The sequence below is a fragment of the Magnolia sinica genome, chromosome 3, assembly GCF_029962835.1.
Source record: "Magnolia sinica isolate HGM2019 chromosome 3, MsV1, whole genome shotgun sequence".
In the NCBI taxonomy this organism is placed as follows: Eukaryota; Viridiplantae; Streptophyta; class Magnoliopsida; order Magnoliales; family Magnoliaceae; genus Magnolia; species Magnolia sinica.
Window position 1 is genome coordinate 3,722,849 of NC_080575.1, and position 19,215 is coordinate 3,742,063.

General features: G+C 39.4%; 1 protein-coding gene and 2 long non-coding RNA genes across 3 annotated transcripts in view; all 3 read left to right on the forward strand.

Moving 5' to 3' along the window:
- LOC131239318 (aspartokinase 2, chloroplastic-like) overlaps window positions 1-17,192 on the forward strand; it is a 97,674-nt gene extending 80,482 nt beyond the window's left edge. Inside the window, exon 14 of the mRNA XM_058236965.1 lies at window positions 16,889-17,192. Within this exon, the coding sequence (XP_058092948.1) occupies window positions 16,889-17,049 (161 nt within the window). The 3' untranslated portion in view covers window positions 17,050-17,192. The remainder of the gene's footprint in view (window positions 1-16,888) is intronic.
- LOC131239321 (uncharacterized) lies at window positions 4,974-6,045 on the forward strand. The gene is made up of 2 exons (XR_009168121.1): window positions 4,974-5,058; window positions 5,790-6,045. It is a non-coding gene; the product is annotated as an uncharacterized LOC131239321 (long non-coding RNA).
- LOC131239320 (uncharacterized) lies at window positions 10,902-12,167 on the forward strand. Its single transcript, XR_009168120.1, has 3 exons — window positions 10,902-11,227; window positions 11,906-12,025; window positions 12,149-12,167. It is a non-coding gene; the product is annotated as an uncharacterized LOC131239320 (long non-coding RNA).
- Window positions 17,193-19,215: the final 2,023 nt, after the last annotated feature.

Genomic DNA, 19,215 nt, shown 5'->3' on the forward strand with positions numbered 1-19,215 from the left:
GATTTGGATCTAGAACTTGAAGATCCTGTACCTTGTTTAAAATTCCTACCCCTCGTAAACAGTGCATCAGAAGATATCTTCATGTCGCCGTTTAGCTTTCTCATGATCTTCCCTGAAGGGCTGAGATAACGATGTCGACACTCAGGGTTTTATTTGTGGTGCACATTGTGTCCTTGAATGACTCATTTGATGTCGAAAGAGAATTCAATAACATACATGCTTGTTCTTTATCTTTCATTACTTCTTCCATATTCAACAATTTGCAAACCAATTTATTAAAGTTGCTGATGTGGGCCTCTAGATCTCCACCCTCTGACATCTTAAAGTTACACCACTGTCGCTTCAAGTGTAGGAAATTTTCAGAGGATTTTTTCACATAGACATCCTCTAACTTTGCCCACAACTTAGCTGCGGTTTTCTCCCTCATGACATTGCAGATAACCTCATCCGTGAGACACAAATGGATGGAGACTAAAACATTAATTACCATAAAGAGTTTCTCATTCTTCATAGTCGGTTTCCGCTCCGCATGAGCCTTAGTTTCGCCTTGCTTGGTTAATAGACTAATCATCTTAATCTTCCATAACTCAAAATTATTTTTGCCTGAGTACTTCTCAATATCAAACTTAGTGTTTCCCATTATTGCTAATCTTACAGATTCAGATCTATGCCCCCACGATCGCTCTGATACCACTTGTTGGGATTTGTGCTGCGGAATCATATAGTGGATCTGGGATAGTAATCCAATGGCGCCAAGCAATCACAAGAGAACACAAAGATTTAGTGTGGAAAACCCTTTTGGGAAAAAACCATGGCACAAAGTCACAAAGATTCACTATGAAAGCATAAATTATAAAGAGAAAGGACTTACCTAATTCGAACAACCTCGAATCTCACCCCTGCTACACCCTTTGAAACCCTAGAACCCCTTCTAGAAATCCTTGGAATACCTTTAGAAGGCTTTAACATCACCTATAATGGCCTTAGGGACTCCTATTTATAGTTTAGAAAACTCCGCTTACGCACCTCTCTGAAACTGCCTCAAATTTACGTAGTTCGTGCAGAATCTGCGCATAATCTGCGTAACCTTCAACTGGTTGAGCCTGTCCCTCGACTGGTCGAAGACCTCAGAAATTTCAAAAATATTGTTACTGGACTTCGAGTCGAACTTTCTTCGACTAGTCGAAGATAACAAGATTTAAGACATCCGTTTTATAACATCCCCCGAGGAAGGCGGTGCTAGACCGCTACACATCCTTCCCTGCATCAAGACCGTACCACAGGAAACAGTAGTGATTGAATCCCCACCATTAAAAACTTCATGGGGGCCAAGAGAATATTTATTTTCCATCCAACTGTTGATAAGGTCACAAAGACCTGGATGAAGAGACCACACAAATATATCAGCTTGATCCAAAACTTTTGTGGCTTATGACAATTTTTAATGGTTGATTATCACTATTTCAGGTATTATGGTCCACCTGAGATTTAGATATGCTTAAAATGGAGCTTTTAAAATGGTTAGACAGTGTGGATTGAGTGAAAATACATAACTGTGAGCCCCACAGTCAAGGTTCCTGCCCAGTTTGGTGGATACGGGGTATCACCTAATCTGCTCCTGGGTTGCTAGGTGGGGCCACCATGATGTTTCTAAAAATATCCACCCTCCATCCGTTTTTCATATCATTTTAGGGCATGAGACCAATAATCAAGTGGAACCAAAAATTACTTGTGGCTGACAACAATGGAGATTCAATGACCACCATTTAAACATTAGTATGGCTACAAAAGTCCATAATCAGGCTGAGTTTTTTGTGTTTTTAATTCATACTAGTGGGGATGACCTTATGAAGGGTTTGGATGGCATATAAACATTAGGGTGGAGCCCAAAAAGATTTCAATGGTAGTAAACTCTTTCTCTAATTTTCCCAATGAATAGCTGCCTTTAGTTTTTGGATCTACAACATTTTTATTTTCATTTCCTAAAATTATAAGGAAAAATGGATGTACATAGTAAATTTTTTAGAAACATCATGGTGGGCCTCATCTACATCGGAGCATATGAACTTACTGCTAAAGGCTTTTACGGGTAATCCATCCACCCAACACCAGACATGAATTTACCATGAAAGGCTTACTAAGAAGTTCCTACCCAGGAACTTAGGTAAGGCCTACTGTGTTGTTTGTGAGATATCCACTCAATACATCTATTTTGTGAGCTCATTTTAGATTTTGAGGCCAAAAATGACCTGGATCTAATTCTCAAGTGGGCCGAAAATGTGAGAATTGAATGTCCACACTCTAAAAATCCATGGGCCATAGAAGTTTTGAATCAAGATAATATTTGTGTTTTCAATTTATCCCAGTAGAAATGACATTACGAATGGTATGGATGGCAAGATCATGTTGGAGCATGAGCCAAATAATGCCTTAGATGGGAAGCTCCAGTGTACCGACGCATAAAACTGTGAGTATTAAACACCTACCGTTAAAAACTACTTAAGCTGATGGAGTGCTGGATCAAGCTGATATTTGTGTTATCCCTACGCCCATATCTATACAAACTTATGAACAAGTACGATTTCAAATAAACATTACAATGAGCCCTAAGAAGGTTTAACCCTACTATTTTCTGTAATGGGTCCACTTAATCTTTGTCTATGCTTTAGTTTTGGGGTTATGCCTTAAAATGATTTGGCCAAAGAGGATGTGGATCTAATGGGGCCCTCCAACTCAATAGCAAGATAGCTATTGACTCTGTCCGCAGCTAATCCGCGCCGCTGTTGATGGCTAGGAACAACTACATCATGGTGGGGTCCACATAGCACCGACCACCAGCCATTGGATGGTGGCAGGGGAGTAGCCAATCCGTTTCCGTTTCCAAGCCGCAATCTCAGCACGCGCTACAAAGTGTCACGTGGCCTGGAATCTTGAGAAGCCGACAGTACCGATTCTCATTTCCGACAACCGGGACCTATGTTTCAGTAACCTAGGTCGTTGGGCAGGTTTGATCTAGCCGCTCCAAAAATCTCCACGAGCACTTTTTAGATAATGTGGACGGCTAATGTAATTCTCTTCTCAACCGTCCATAGGTGTGCGAAAACTCCAAATATCAAGATCTGTCAATGAGTTTCGGATTCACGGTGTCCATCCACGGTGGGCCATGGTGTGGACCGTGGATCATCCATGTGCCCCGTATGTCAGAATTAAACCCGTGCGTATAAACAAGCGGGAAACGTATCATTAGTCCATTTGATCATGCTAACCAAGATTGAGAGATTTCGTGGACAAGATGAGGACTTTTTTCAATTAAGTGTAAATCGGTTTTTTTTTTCCGTACTAATAGCCATTTATCTTTACAGTTGGAGTGCTAGGATCAATTGGGGATCCGATTCAAGCCGAAATATTAACCTTTGGTGCTTATATAGAGCAGTCAGATGGCCGAGTACAAGATCACCTGTTTATTAAGACAACCATTAAGTTCATTATCAACCGATTTTCATAGGTTAGAGATATTATTTTAATGAGTTCTTTTTTTGCCTTGATAAACTCAGTAACTTTTCAACTTTCAAGAATTATTTGGTTGAGTGTAAAGAAGCCGATAATGAATGCGAATAAAGTAAGACTTATCATTAAAGGCAGGATCACTGGTCTGATTTAGAACAGAAAAAGTACTTTACAGAAATAAGAAATGCCGAGAATATAACCAAATACTTACATGACCGTTTTTAAAGCTAATATCTTCTACTGTTTCATGTGGTTGTTCCACTAGAACTTTGGATTTGCCTAATTCTTTGGCTCATACCCTAAAATGATCTCTAAAAATGGATGGACGGTGTGGATACAACAAATTTATCACGATGGGACCCACATAACTTAGAAACGGTAGTCAGATAAGCCGTGCTGATTAGATCTGGACCGTCCATTCCAAAACATGTCTCATGTCTCCTTCGTGCCTCCTTTCTCTCATAAAATACCCATGCACGCAGCCGTCTCCCGGATCTCTGGCATTTCCTCCCGTACTTTCTTCGTACCATCGTTCATTCAAAAGCCCTTGAAGCTTTTCCCACTCATCTGCAGGCAATTCTGGAATCTATCTCTTCCTTCTTTTTTTCTTCTAAGTTTGCATTGTCTTTACCCTAATTTTCTGCGTTATATCTTTTTTTTTCCTTCTCGTTTGTTTTTGCGAATTTTCTAGGGTTTTTAAAGGACGATGGAGGATGTTTGTGTTGTGGAATTCGCTGGTGGTGCGTGAGATTGAGCAATTCAATGAAATTCCATTTGAATTGTAGCAGCTAGATTGAAGCATTTGTGTTCTTTAAAGATTTCTGTTAGAAGCAGAGAGGATTTTTAATTAAGCTCATTTATTGTATTTCAGACTCTGGGGAAACCTAGATTTCGTCATCTAGAGAAGGATTTAGTTAAACAATAGATCTGTAAAAATATAGTAGGAAGAGAGTGTATTTCTAGCATTTTTGGATTGGCAACTTCGTTGAATTTATGCAGCGTTGAAATTCCTTATGCTGGATTCAGAACGAGTTCCCTGTTGATTTCATCGAGAAGGATTAAGTTTGCAGCATCTGTAGCTTCGCCTGCTGGTTTTTTGTGTCAAAGAATAATTGTTGGTTGCTCAAGTATAGCCTTGAGAAGCAGTTGCGTGAGATGAGCTACTTCTGTGGTTGAGAAATCCAAGACTGTGCAAAGTCCCAATGGAAGTGTGGGGCAATTGAGCTGTGTCATGACGTTTGATGGGTCTTCAGTGGCATCAGCTAAAAGGATGAGGGAAGTTGCAGAACTTATTCTCAGTAATCCTGAAAAAAGACCTGTAATTGTTCTGTCGGCAATGGAGAAGACGACTAATAGGCTGCGATGGGTATCCATGGATCCAGTTTTGTGGTTTGTGTTGTTTTATTTTTCTTAATTATACTTTTGCATAGTTCAATGTTTATCTTAAGATTCAATAGCTGTGTCTTAGGTTGGGGAAAAGGCCATCGATTGTGGTGCTTCTAATGTATCCAACATTGAGGAGTTGAGATTTATTAAAGAACTGCATCTCAAGTAAGATCTCAATTATTATTCTTCTCTTTCTGATCCTGAGTAATGTTCAAAAAAGTTGCTGATGGAATTGCACTCAGCAGAGTGAACTTGGTTTGGCTGAAAACCTGTACCAGTCCCAACTCACACTGTTGTAGCTTTGTGTAGATTGGTTGATGGACCCTGACAAGATTCAGCATTAACATCCATGGTCTGCATCTCATCCTCATATGTATTGAAACATACAGATGAGATTTGTTGATTTCCTTGCTCAGGATGATGTGATGTGATCATCACTTTGTATTGGGTCCTCTGCCTCTCAACCAACCTTGTAGCTTGCAAGTTCATTTATTTTTCAATTAGTTAGTTGCTATAAAAGATGGCTCATTTTAATTTATGTTAAGCTGATATTTTGTGAAACTGGTGAATTTTTCATTGGCCTGACAAAGTATTGGTATTTGAAATACTGATTTTCCAAGATGAGTGCTACTTTCTATACACTGCTTGCTTGTGATCATGGTTGTTAGGGCTATCAAAGGGCCATGCCCGGGGTTGGTTTAGGCCCACATTTTGAACTGGTCAGGCCAGGCATGTCCGCCTGCCACATTCGAAAATTATATTTTGCATTGTCGAGGTCTGGCCCTTTGATATCCCTAACAGAGTAACAGTTGCTTTTAGAACTTTTCTTATCCGAGTGTGAAATTTCGATCAGTCCTATTCTAAGCTCTGTTTCTCATTGCTTTTGCTTTCTGCAGGACTGTTGATGAGCTTGGAGTGGATAGGTCCACCATTCCTCGTGAGGCTTTATTGTTTGTCTAGATCTAGTTTTTTATTATTAATCAAGTGAACCTGAAAGTGTATATACCATTTGGTCCCTAATTCGGTTGAATTAGATATGGTATTTGATTATGGTGAAAATTTCAGTACCTTTTTTTTTTCTCAGGCATAATGATCTTAGTTTGTCACTACTGTTTCATCGTGGATTATGCCTTCCTATTGAAATGAAATGCTTTGGCATTTTGGCCTTTCTGGGCGCTTAGTTTCAAAAAGGATGGATGCATTTAGTCTCCTTTTGTTTCTCCTAGAAGAGAGAATTTCACATGTTTTTAATCTTTCTAGACCGCTGTGAATGTTTCTTTTAATGAGAATGTCCCTTAACCATGGTGTGCCATAAAGGCCGTTACGTGAAGGTAATGGTGGCAGCCATTACACGTTACAGAGTCGTAACGGGCGTAACAGCTGTTATGGGAAAAAAAAAGAAAAAAAGACAAGTAACTGCTGTTAACGGCCTATTACGCTCCCTGTACAGGCCGTAATAGCCTGTAATGATCTGTTACGGGGCAGATATATGTTTTTTGGATTTTTTTTTCCAACATTATGCAGCAGCTATAGGTATTTTGATTTTTTTTTTTTTTTGCAAAACAAAAAGTGACTGTAACAGCTGAGGGCCGTATCTCTTCCTCATAACCAGAACACAAAAGTTGTTTGTCACAGAGAGTTTGATTCATCACAGATGAAGAAATGATTTTCCCTAACTGTCCTTCTAGCAATATTCTTACATGCCAACCTTTGCCAGAGAAATTGTTTGATGATGCTATTTCTGCTTAACTATATGACAATGTAAAAGAGGCATAATAGACCTGGATATTAGAGACAACCAAATTAATTAGAGTACACCCCAAAAGGAAGGTATCTGCTCTTCCAAGAAAAAAGTGTCCTTTCTCCCATTTAAATGTTAATGTGGTATCATCATAAGCCTATTATAATGGGCTAAACTTAAAACTGCTTAAATTTATAGGATTTTCAAAATTTGGATTTATGTTGCTATGGAGTTTATCATGGTGCATACATATTTTGCTTGATTGAACTTATCATATCTTTGATTTCGATTCTCATTTTGGCCTCTATTTTTTGTTTCATTGATGTTGATGATTTTTATGAGGTTGCCTAACCATATTGGTTTCTTGTCTTGTAATCATCACAGCATTGCTAGAGGAATTGGAGCAATTTCTAGAAGGGATTACTTCAGTGAAGGAGATGATTCCGTGTACAATAGACCATTTAGTATCATTTGGAGTGCGCATGTCAACGAGGTTTTTTGCAGCATATTTGAACAAAATTGATGCTAAAGCTCGCGAAGTATGTTGTTTCGTGATCACTTGTTTTAGGCCTCATATTCTAATTTAAGTTTTTTTTTTTTTTTTTTAATACAAAATTGCTAATCATGCCTATCGAGTTTGTCTGCAATTGCATGCTAGAGACCATATGTTTGAAAATTTCCCTATTAGTTATGCACAACAGTTCAGCAAAAGGTCAGTGTTGCGAGTGATTGTGTTGGCATGTGACTGCCTCTTGATAAACACAGGTTACAGACTCCTTGCTATTCCTTGCGGCTACTTCCTTCCCACTTTTGGTCCGGTGGTAGCACATTGCGTGCTGTTTGTGCTCAGCAGGCTCGTCTAGGGGTGGCAATGGGCTGGGCCGGGTTGGTCATAGCTTGGTTCAATCCTCTCAGCTCTGGCACTAAGCAGGCTAAAAGGCACCACCCTTGGCCTGATCCTGGCCCTGATTAGGCTAAAAAGGCCCTGCCTATCCCTATTGGGCTGGCCAGTGGGGCAAAAATCAAACCTATCACTTATTAGGTGGGCCACTAATGCACATTCAAACCACTGGTTGTCAAATAATTTCAAACATGTAGCTTGCTAATTAGTTTGCCATCCTGGTTTTCACACCATGCACTTTTTTTATGTTGTGTCCCACATTATCTGTAGGTAGGATGTACTACAGAAAATAGGCACAAACTAACTTAGTGCCAAAGGTATGAGTTGGGCCATTCATCATTGGCATGGGCCTGGCCCTTGGGCCAGTTTTAGGGGCCCAGGCCCTGTTTCTACATGGCTGGGCTGGCTTACTAATTGCCACCCCTAGGCTCGTCTAGAATTCCATTCTCTAGACAGGAATTGTTTGTTGGTTCCCCTTTGTGAGGAATTGTTTGCAGATTCCCCTTTGTGGACTGTGCACACTGTAGTGTTGCTAACGTGCAGTTTGGAAGGCACATGTTGGCACATGAGTGGTGTCAATATGAGGGGTCGTTTGGCACCTTGGATTTAGAGGTAAATGGATGTATTTCAAATCCAAATAGCTACTTCTTGCATTTGGCAACCTTGGATTTGGTGGTAAATGGAATCGGAGGTATTTCAAATACTGCCTTTTGGTGGGTTTTGAAATCTCAGCAAAATGCTGTGATTCAAGAGTAATCCAAATGAAATGCCTTTTTTGGTTCCATTTTAAAGGTAGGAGAGTCTCACTTCTAACAACTGTGCTGCTAGGGTATTAATCCACCGTACATGTGGCACACCGATGATACCCCAAAGCAATGTAATTATCAGCTGCTACACTAAAATCACATCAGTAGAATGATCAGAAGCATCCATACGTCGAGCATCTAAATGGACTGTTAGAAAACGTCAAAGAGTCGCTTGTTTGTGATGTTACATTTGTGGCCCACCCAAGGCTCAAAATTTCCTCATTTTTCGCCAAAGTATATACTTCAATGGGCTTATTACAATCATTCTATTAAAAATCGCATATATATACTAATTTGGGAAATGAAAGCTGATTTAATTAATCAAATCCAGGTCTTGTGAATATATTGAAGAATTCAAAGGCATTTCAAATACAAGCTCCCAAACGGAAGATTTGGATTCCAGTGCATTTCAACCAAACACAACTGAGGATTCGGAATCACCTTGATTCCGATGTAATTGTGATTTGGATTCCAATGCATTCCAAATCCAAGCTCCCAAACGGGCCATGATTGGAAGCCAACTACATGAGCATGACATTTCATATGCTTCTCTGTGCTTAGTGTTTGCATTTCCAATTGCCCCTCAATAGCCTATCTTCTTTCCTCAATACTGAGTGGACCATGTTGGCATGTGAGTGGTGTCCATATGATTCTCTTCCATGTCTGGTTCCTAGAACTATTGGGTAAAAAAGGAAGGTTAATGTTTGGTGGGCAGCTGATCACAAAACTTTTGCCAATCTGCCATTTAAAACTAAGATGAGAGTAAGGTTAAATAAAAATTGCTTTAAGAAATAACCCAAGACTCAGAAAAAGGATACTCTTGCTACGTGGAACCTTGATATGGCAGAAACCTTGTGAGCTAGCAGTTAGGCAGTGATGTGATATTGAGCTCATGAGTTCAATCCTGAACCCAAAAAATCTCGGTATTGCATATATAGGGTTTATCAATGGAGTTCATTTTATCTGGTGTTTGTTTGAATTAGTATATTACAAAAAGCAAAAATAAATAAATAATCATAATTTATCTGGTGTATTGGGAACTATTTCCCTCTTCCTTGATGTTGTTCTCATTTTCCTTTTGAGTACACTCACTAATTTAAAGAATAAAAGAAGAAAAGTTTCCACTTGAAATTTTTTCTTGTATGCCTACACTATTTATCACCACCAACTCTCCTCGCAACTTCCAGTTGCCATTCCCATAGCTTTGGCACTTAACATCCATGTCTTTATATTATGCTATCAGCCAAGGTATTTTGTATCGGTAACTGATATGGGTATCGGCCGTAATGATTGAAAATTTTCTTTTGCTCGAAAAATTCTGAAAAAATATTTAGAAAATCAAGAATAATGTAAATATTTCAAATATGTATTCATTTTTTGTTTCGAACATGTTTATAGAAGTGTAACGGTCCACTCTTTGGTGAGAGTGTTGTATCAGGCTGTCTAGTGAATTTTTTTTAAAATATGATTATGTCTCTAATGTTTACACATGACAATCAAGTATTAGACCTAGAAATCAGAAAATAAATAAATAAATAAATAAAAAATGCATAAATACTAGTTTTTCAATTTTTGAAAACAAATGGCCTTAGAGCTTTTATTCACTCAAATCATTTCAATCAACGGTTTTAATCTTAAAAGCTATAGTAAAATGGTTGAAATCTATTGTAAAATGATGTAGGAGAATTTTTGGGAAAAAAAAGAAGAAGGAAACAAATGAATTTAAATAGAAAAAAAAGTGACCGTTTTTCGACCGTTATGGGAGTAACGGTCGTTATGCCCCGTAACGGCTGATATGGTCTCAAAAAACCAACTGCCCCGTTTTACCTCTGTATCGTGTAATGGTCATGGCTGTTACCTATACGTATCGGCCTCTACGGGCGCATGATAACAGATACGGAACACCTTGCTATCAGCCCTAGAGCATAAAATTTATCCTGTTTCCTTTTCCTTTAATGTAAATTAGCTTTTGATTTTGTTCTTGCTAACTGATGACCTCCTCATCTTTTGCAGTATGATGCATATAATATCGGCTTTATAACCACAGATGACTTTACAAATGCTGTTATCTTGGAAGCAACATGTCCCGCTGTTGCAGAGAGATTGATTGGAGACTGGATAAGTGATCCTGCGATTCCTGTTGTTACTGGCTTCCTCGGAAAGGTCGTTTACTGCAGAATCTGCTTCATTCGTTTTTCCTTATTGCAAAGTGGTCCCCTTTTCTTTTAAATACAGGTTTTGTAGGTGATAAAGGGAGTAACTTCATACAATTTTTCTTAAAGAACTGATTCTGTTATATATTCAACTTCAATTGTTGGTGCAACTTCTCATCTTGATAATCTGCTAACTGCAGGGACAGAAATCTTGTGCTGTAACTACTTTAGGAAAGGGCGGGAGTGACTTGACAGCTACAACCATTGGGAAAGCATTGGGTGTACAAGAAATTCAGGTTTAGTTCAAAACCTTAGTGCATGTGAATTTAAGGCTTCTCTGTACACATGGAAAGAGATTCATAACCACTGGCCCCTTTTTTCCCAGATAATCATAACCACATCCCATTTTGATTTGAAAGAGAAACATCTGATATTCTCTTGTTTTGTTACACCAAATCATTTGAACTTCTAGTGGAGAACTACCTTAAAGTATGCATTTATTTTTCTAACTTTTTGCTTGAGCTACTTTTCATGTTTTTTTTTTTTTTTTGTTTTGTTTTGTTTTGTTTCAACTTAGTTTATCATTCATGACAACCCAGTTTTTAATTCATAACAGGTGTGGAAGTATGGGGATGGTTTTTTGACCTGTAATTCTAATATTTACCCGCGCACAGAGCCTGTACCGTATTTGACATTTGATGAAGCAGCTAAGCTTGCATATTTCGGTGCACAGGTGAGTTCCAAAGAAAGAAAAAATAAAAATAAAAATTTACCAACAGCCACCACCTCTAAATTCAGCAGTTAAAAAGTTAGGATCGGTTGGCCACCCTAATGCATGCATCCATGGTGGGCCAGCCTCATAAGCGATTCTAATCTGGCACCTGTGTGCCGTGTGTTCACACGTAAGTTGTGCAAGAACCTGTGACTAAGATGAGCATTTTATATGGAGATAAAAGGGACTTATAAAATGGAAAACTTCAAATGACATAGCATCACTGGTCTCATGTCAATTCTATAGCACATAAATCTGGTGCAATAAACAACCTGATCCCTATCACATTATTATTATTATTATTATTTTCTTATAAGTGATTTTCTGCCAATGGGAATTTACCTTTGTGTCTCTAATTTGTGCCAATTTTGTGGAATTTGTAAAGCTGGGTGGCCCCAAATTTCTGGGATGAGGCTATGATGATGAAGATGACAATGATGATGTTTAGCACTCCTTCTCTAAAATCTCAGTGTCATTTTTTTTATGATGACAAGGTGTCCCTGCCCCCTTTTTTAGGCGAGACTAATCCCTATGGATGCACGCAATCACCCACAAACCATGTGCATTGGGTAATCCCGGGGAGCGGTGTCATTGGTTGCCATCTTTATTATATAAGTATTATATAGTCCTTTATTATAGGTTTTGCATCCACAATCCATGGGATCTGCTAGAGAGGCCAATATTCCTGTTAGGGTCAAGAACTTTTGTAATCCTAATGCTGCAGGTACCCTCATCACCAGAGCTAGAGATATGAGTAAGGTTTGTAGCAACGTACTTTTCATCTTCACTACTGTCAACGAGATCTCTGTTTTTTTTTTTTGGTGGAATTGTTTTATTGCATGAAGTACCAACAGTGTTAACTGTTTTGTTTCCTAATTCCAGACTGTACTAACCAGCATAGTATTGAAGCGGAATGTCACTGTGCTGGATATAACGAGCACTCAATTAGTTGGTCAGCGAGATTATTTCTTTAAGAAGGTTAACCAGTCTAACGCACTAGATCTATTCCCTCTCAGACCTGCTTTCGTTTGTATCTTCCAAATGTGATTCGTGTTGCCTTTTTCCTGCACAGGTCCTTTCCCTCTTTGAGGAATTGGGTATCTTTATAGATGTGGTTGTAACTAGAGAAGTCAGTGTTTTGTTGACATTGGATCCCTCAAAGATTTTGTGGAGAGAATCAATTCAGCAGCGGGGAAGTGTACGAGTTTAAGATCCTTTTATTTCATTGAGCTGATTACTTTCTGTCATCACTTATTGCTGTATCCAGCATTTGGTATATTTGCATTCTGTGAATAGATTCCGGCGCCGATGCTGTAATTCACTAGTATGCAGCCAAGTTTGCTATCATCAGCTAAATATACGCGGGTTATACCTGGGAGGCTTGTTGAAGGATGAAAATATGCAGTGCTCACCTGAGGCAAGCTGCACATATGGGGTGGGTGCACATTAGATGTGATTCAGATCCTTCATATGATGGAGCTGATGGTGGATGGGTGATAATCCCTAAGCATCTCCCATCAGCCATATCTAACCATCTCTGTCCCCGTTAAAAGCGGACCACCAGTTGTAATTCTCCATCAGCGTCAGATGGCTAAGATGATCTGGTGGAAGATGTTTGGGATGGGCCAGCCGATGATGTGGCATACCAGTTTCATCACTTGATTAGGCCAACAAAACGCGGTTCCAACCTGTGCCATTTCTGGGTTGGGAGGGAAAAAAAAAAATGCTGTTTCTTTCAATCAACCATCATATATTGTTGCCCTTTTACAAAAATGCCTAGTGATTTTTGAGGGAAACAAAACTGTTTTCTTCTTGTGATTTCTAGGGAAAATCATCATGACTGAAAACATCACAACCCCTAATATTATTTTAATAGCTTAATCATTCGGATTTGAATGTTTGATATTTTTCATAGTGATTTTAGCACCGTCCTTTTCCTTTCCAGTAGAACCAACCGGAAATTGCTGTGGTTGTGCAGGAGCTCAACCGTGTAGTGGAAGAGCTCAAGCAGATTGCAGAAGTGAATCCCAGTCAGCACAGATCTATAATAATCCTTATTGGCAATGTGCAGCACTCTCCACAGACACTAAGCAAGGTGAGGCTCCATAGATACCATTAGTTGGGCAGATTCCTTTGAGAAAGCTCATAGCCCAGATGCAATTAGCCACATTCTGTTGACCTGTTCTATATATTGTTAAAACAGTGGAATGATACTGTGAGACCTGATTTAATGAGACACTATGATATCTGCACTTAAGCTGAGGCCCCAAGTTTGTCATTGCTGCTTTCCTATTGGCATCGCCAGTCTCTACTGAAACTGTCCATCTGGTGGTTACTTTGGCACTGAATGTCCTTTGGTGGTTACTTCATGTTAGCGCCACACAACAAACCCACCCCCCCGCCCCCCCCGCCTTTCTTCAAAATGAAAGGTGCTGGAATTCGTATCATTCTGCCTATAATACCTGTCTTCTGCCCTCCCTTCTCCCCATCCCTGTCTGTCTGCACGCATGCGTGGCTATCAAAATGAAAAGCTCCAGAAATCTTATCATTCTGCCCATAATACATGTCTTCTCCCTAGTTTCAAGGCATAGTGACAAATCTTGTTTTCAGCGATATCTTGGTAAATTTTCAGATTTTGAGTTTTCTCAGGGCATTATTGGTAAAATCTCACTGCTGAATAAAAAAAATTAATTTACTATAAAGTAATACAATCTTTTAAAATTTTAAATATGTATGAATATAATAAATTCCTTAAATTTCATTTTCTCATAAAAATTGCAATAATTTTACAAGGAATTGCTGAAAATTTTACAGTGTTGAGATTTTGAAATCTTGTGATATTTTCTCTTTTTGATCACCAGAATACCTCTGTTTTCAGTTTAAGAAACACAACAATAGGGTTTATGCTTTTTCTGAATTGAGGATGAATGCAAGATTTTAGAATTTTCCCACATGGCAGGTATTCAGCATTCTTACAGATGAAGGAATCTCTTTCCAGAAGATCACTCAAGGATCATCTAAGGTCTCTCCACTTCCTTCCTCCCTCCCTCCCTCAGTTTATGCCTATCCATCTCATTAAGGAACCTACATGGTCCTTGATCTGAGGACATGCAGTCCTATCAGGTTTTCAGTCTGCACATCCAGGCCTGTGGTTCTACAATAGTGACCTTCATTATATGGTCCTCACAAAAAATGGAGCATGCTTCAAAAACCTTCTCAACAGGGAACAGTCACTAGCCCATGGATCAGTGGACTGCAAATATATACGCTTAAGGGAAATATCTAGCAACTTACCACAACCATAGCGAGGATCTTCAATTGTGGGGACTGTTTCTGGGCACAGTCCATCCGCACCAATAGCGTGGTTCATTCAACCATCGACCCTACTTGTAGGAACTGAAAAACTTGGAATTGCATCCCTACTGGTCATTGGATCATTAAAATTCTTTCCATCCTGTGCAATCTAAACAATGTGGCCCTTGTTCCTGCTAGCAGGTGAACATTTCCTTGATAGTGAATGACAGTGAAGCGGAAAAATGCGTGAGGGTGCTTCATTCAATGTTTTTCGAGACGGGGGTTCTCTCTGAACTCAATACAGCAGACACATTCCAAAATGGCCATGCGGGTACAACGTACAAGTTAGATGTGGCATGATTCTTTATCTTGTAGCATTTATCTCTCCTTTCCGTGAATTGATACTTAACATCTATCTAGTAGTTATCAGCTTTGCAAATTTTGTTTGAAGTACGTATAATCAGCCAATCCTGTTAGAAAATGACGAGAGGTTCCCGGTTTCTGAGGGCGCTCATCTAGAGACCGAGACTATGCTCCTCCATTGAGATGTATCGTCCACATCAAAGGTCGGCTCCACATGATGGACAGTGGATATTGAAGGTGGGCCCCAGATGATGGACAATAACATTGATGGTGGGACCCCACTTAATGGATGATCAACATCAAAGGTGGGCCCTACATGATGAATGGTGCACATTAAAGGTTGAGCCATAATGATGAATAGCCCACATCCAAGGTGGGCCCTGTATGATGGACGACCCACGTTAAAGGTGGGGCCCACACAGTGAATGGTTCAAATCAAAGTTTGGTCCCACATGATGTATGGTGGATGTGAGGGGAACCAAACAAACTTGAGGAATAATTACTTATGATGTTGGAAACCAAACAAACATGAGGGATAGTTAATTATGATGTTGGAAACCAAACATGTTTTTCTAGGTTGACAAGTAGAAACTAAGATAAGCTACTTATGGCATTAAGTAGCTTATCCAAAGTAACTTACGATCCAAACGCCCCTTTCACATTAACACCAGACAACTCTCGCTGTTGACTGTTGAGGCCTGTTTGAATGGTTGAAATCAGATTAGTAGCCAAGGAAAGGAAATCAATTTCCTGTTTCAGGGAGAAAGGATGAGGAATCGGTTTCTCGTTCCGTAGATTTCTTCAGTAAAATGTTGTCTTTTTCCTTTCCCAGACCTAAAAAAGAAAAATCCTTTTCTACAGTTTTCTCATATGCAACATTCCCCTTTCCTTGACTACATTTTGATGTCCAGCAATCCGAACAGTTAGGTTCATTTTTATGGAAATCAACATGCAAATCAAACAACTTGCACTATGAAAACTAACCATCCGTGGTCAGTTTCTTAGAGAAGCAGCTTCTTTTCCTGTCTAAAAAGCTAATCCATTAGACATGCCAAGGACAAAGGGGGTTTAGATGTCACCATATTCAAACAGGTCCCAAAGAATGACATAGAACTGCCTGATCAATTGAACCAATAAGGGCATCTGTTTGGGAGATGCTAAAGAACTGAATTCATCTCATTTTAGCATATATCATAATTGTGTATTAGAGATCGGTGATTGTTGGTTAACCAAGATTATTTTCTATCCTTAGGGCCTGTTTGGGAGACACCTAAAAAATGAACGTCTCATTTTAGTTTTATTTTTTAAATGTAAGTTTATGGAGCACACCAATTGATTAGCTCATTTTAGTTAATCCTAATTATGGATTAGGGATCATATTTCCTTTTGGTAAGAGGATTAAAATAATCTTGGTAAAAATGCAACCGAAAAAAGGAGTTCATCTCACTTTAGTTAATCATAGTCATATAATAGGATCATATTTCCTTTTGGTAAGGATTAAAAATAATCTTGATAACTAGCAATCATTGTCATCTCTTGTACATAAGTAATGATTAAATTTGATAAACTCATATGTAGGTGTCTCCTAGTTTTGTTATCAACCTTATGTCTACCAAACCATATGATCTGCATGCGCTTGAATCCTGGCTATGGAGTAATTTGTTTTTCTTTGGTATTGCACATGCTAGTGAGGGATACTGAATAGGGGTGACCTTTGTCAAGGTAATCTCCATCCTATTTTCTGCTTCATTATCTACTTTCTCAAAATGTCAATTGAGGGCATAGCCCCTTTGTAATCCATCAGCAACAACCGTTGATGGGGTGGTTAGCCATCCCATCAAGTGACATTTACATTTACATGGTGAATGTCAGCTCTTTTTCTTCTTCTTTTCCTGGTTTTAATCATCAATTTCCTAAAAAGATAATCTTTAAGGGGTGGGGCTGCATTGACTCACCTTATACCAGTGTTGGCAGGAAGTTCACGTGAAACGAAAACGGTGGAAATGTCGGCCTCTGCTTCCCACATGCCGGACTGCGGCTCGGCCTCTACTTCCCACGTGCTGGACTCAAATGCAATTCCTTCCAACATGCCGGACCAAAGACAGCTTTGCTTAACTTTCTCTTGATAGAGGACTTTTATCCCAGGAAAATTCATGCTATGTTAGACTCCAAAAATGTTAAGGGCTTGCAGGGTATCATGGCATGTGCGGGTGCCATATTGGCTCTTGTTTTGGGGGTGTTAGCTTTGATTTACATATTAACCGCTGGTAGATGATGGTGGATGTCCCTCGTCTATCAATGGGAGAACTTTTTCTGGAGCGTGAGTTGATGTTGGTACCGAACTTTTCTTGATGGAGATGAGTTGGAGGTTAGTAATTTGGTTTTTTTGGACAAGTTCAATCAGGAAATAACAGAATAGTTTGCTCTTTGGTTGAAATTTTTGTCATGTTCGTATAAGGTCTTCTTAACTCAACTCAACAGTTGTAAAGTTTGCTCAAAGCCTTTGGCCTTGCATGTTGTTGTTAGCCAGAAATTAACCCTTCCGGTGATGGATTATATATGGTGTAGAGGATGTAGGTCAAAACTCAGTTGTTGGATTAAACCATATGAAACATTTTACACTTCAGGGGATTCTCCATATGTCTGGGGACTTCATCCAGCTCGTTATTACATTTTTTGATGGGATTTATAGATTTCCATGGTGGGGATTCATTATCCCTAGACAACACTGGTATGGTCCAAGTAAGACATCCATCTGCTGCCTGTGTTGTTTATAAAGTCGTGAAAGGCACCCTTCGCAAACAGGTGCACGACGTGGCTGTAAAGAAATATTTCTTATTGTTGACCCCACAACAAGCAATCCTTGTCATGCATCGAAGTCCGGTTGATCAAAACGATTGGACGGCCTGGATTTTATCTTCTAATGAATTGCAGTTGCATGTGTGTTATTCATCTAACCGTTGGCTACCAAAAACTAGCCTCTATCCTAGCAGGGGAATTGCCGTCCTGGGGTTGATTATTGATGGACGATCTGGCCTATCTGGCCTGCCCTTCAAAATGGGTTCCTATCATATTGGAGTAGAGCAGTTGGTTGCATATGGGGTATTGCACCCACCTCCATTCACTCCTCCTGTGGTAGGATTTGATTGTATTGTAGGCTGTTGTTACAGATGCAACGGTCTACTGGACAGAACAACTTCCAGACGTGCTTTATGTGGGTCCCATCTCTCCGATCATATCCTACCACATCAGGGGGACAGAGGAACGAGCTTGGTCCAAGGGCAGTACCCAATCCCCCTTCTCCCGATTGCATGGTAACATTACCACGTAGCTATGCGGTGTTAGGACTGTGGGCCCACTAATGTGTTTTGTTAGCCAGTTTTTCAAGCTCATTTTATAATAGAGAAGCCCAAATTTGAAGCATATGCAAGGATGCGGATCGGGTATTACCCCTTGCTAGGAACGGAGGTGCTGCGAGGGGCCACCACGATGTATGGGTTTTATCCACACCATCCATCCATTTTGCCATATTATTTTAGAGTACAAGCCCAAAAATGGGGCAGTTCCAAGGCTCAATTAAACTGCACAGTGAGGATTAAAAAAAAAAAAAGACAAAAGAATTAAACAGCTGCCATTGAAAACTTTTTGAGGACCATGTAATCTCTGGATCAAGCTAATATTGGTTTTTCCCTTCATAAAGGTTTATATGGCTTTATGAACAGGTTAGATGGCAATTAACCATCATAGTAGGCCCTAGGAAAGTTTTAATATCACCATTGCTTCCTGTGGTGTCGTCCACTTAGCCTAGATCTACTTTATTTTTGGGCTTTTGCGTAAATTAATATAGCAAAATGAATGGATGGTGTGAACAAAACCCATACATTATAATGGCCCAGCACAGGCCCCATCCATTCCCATCTAGGGATGGGGTGGTACCCAATACGTGTGCTATATCCAAAGTTCAAGTGGATCACACCACAGCAAATGGTAGGGACAATGATGTCCACAACCCGATGATATGAAAGCACAAATATCAGCTTAATCCAAAACTTCTATAGTCCTAAGAAATTTTCATAAGTAGACATTCAATCTCCACTGTTCTTATGGTGTTGTAACCTATAGCTTTGGATATGTATAGTTCAATTTTAGGAGCCACCTTGATGAATGTATTATATATTTACCCTATACATCCATTTTTCAGATCATTTTAGGATGTGTAGAATCAAATCTCAGGTGGACCACACAATTGGAAACATTGCTAAATGACCATTAAAACAAACTGTGAGTAACAA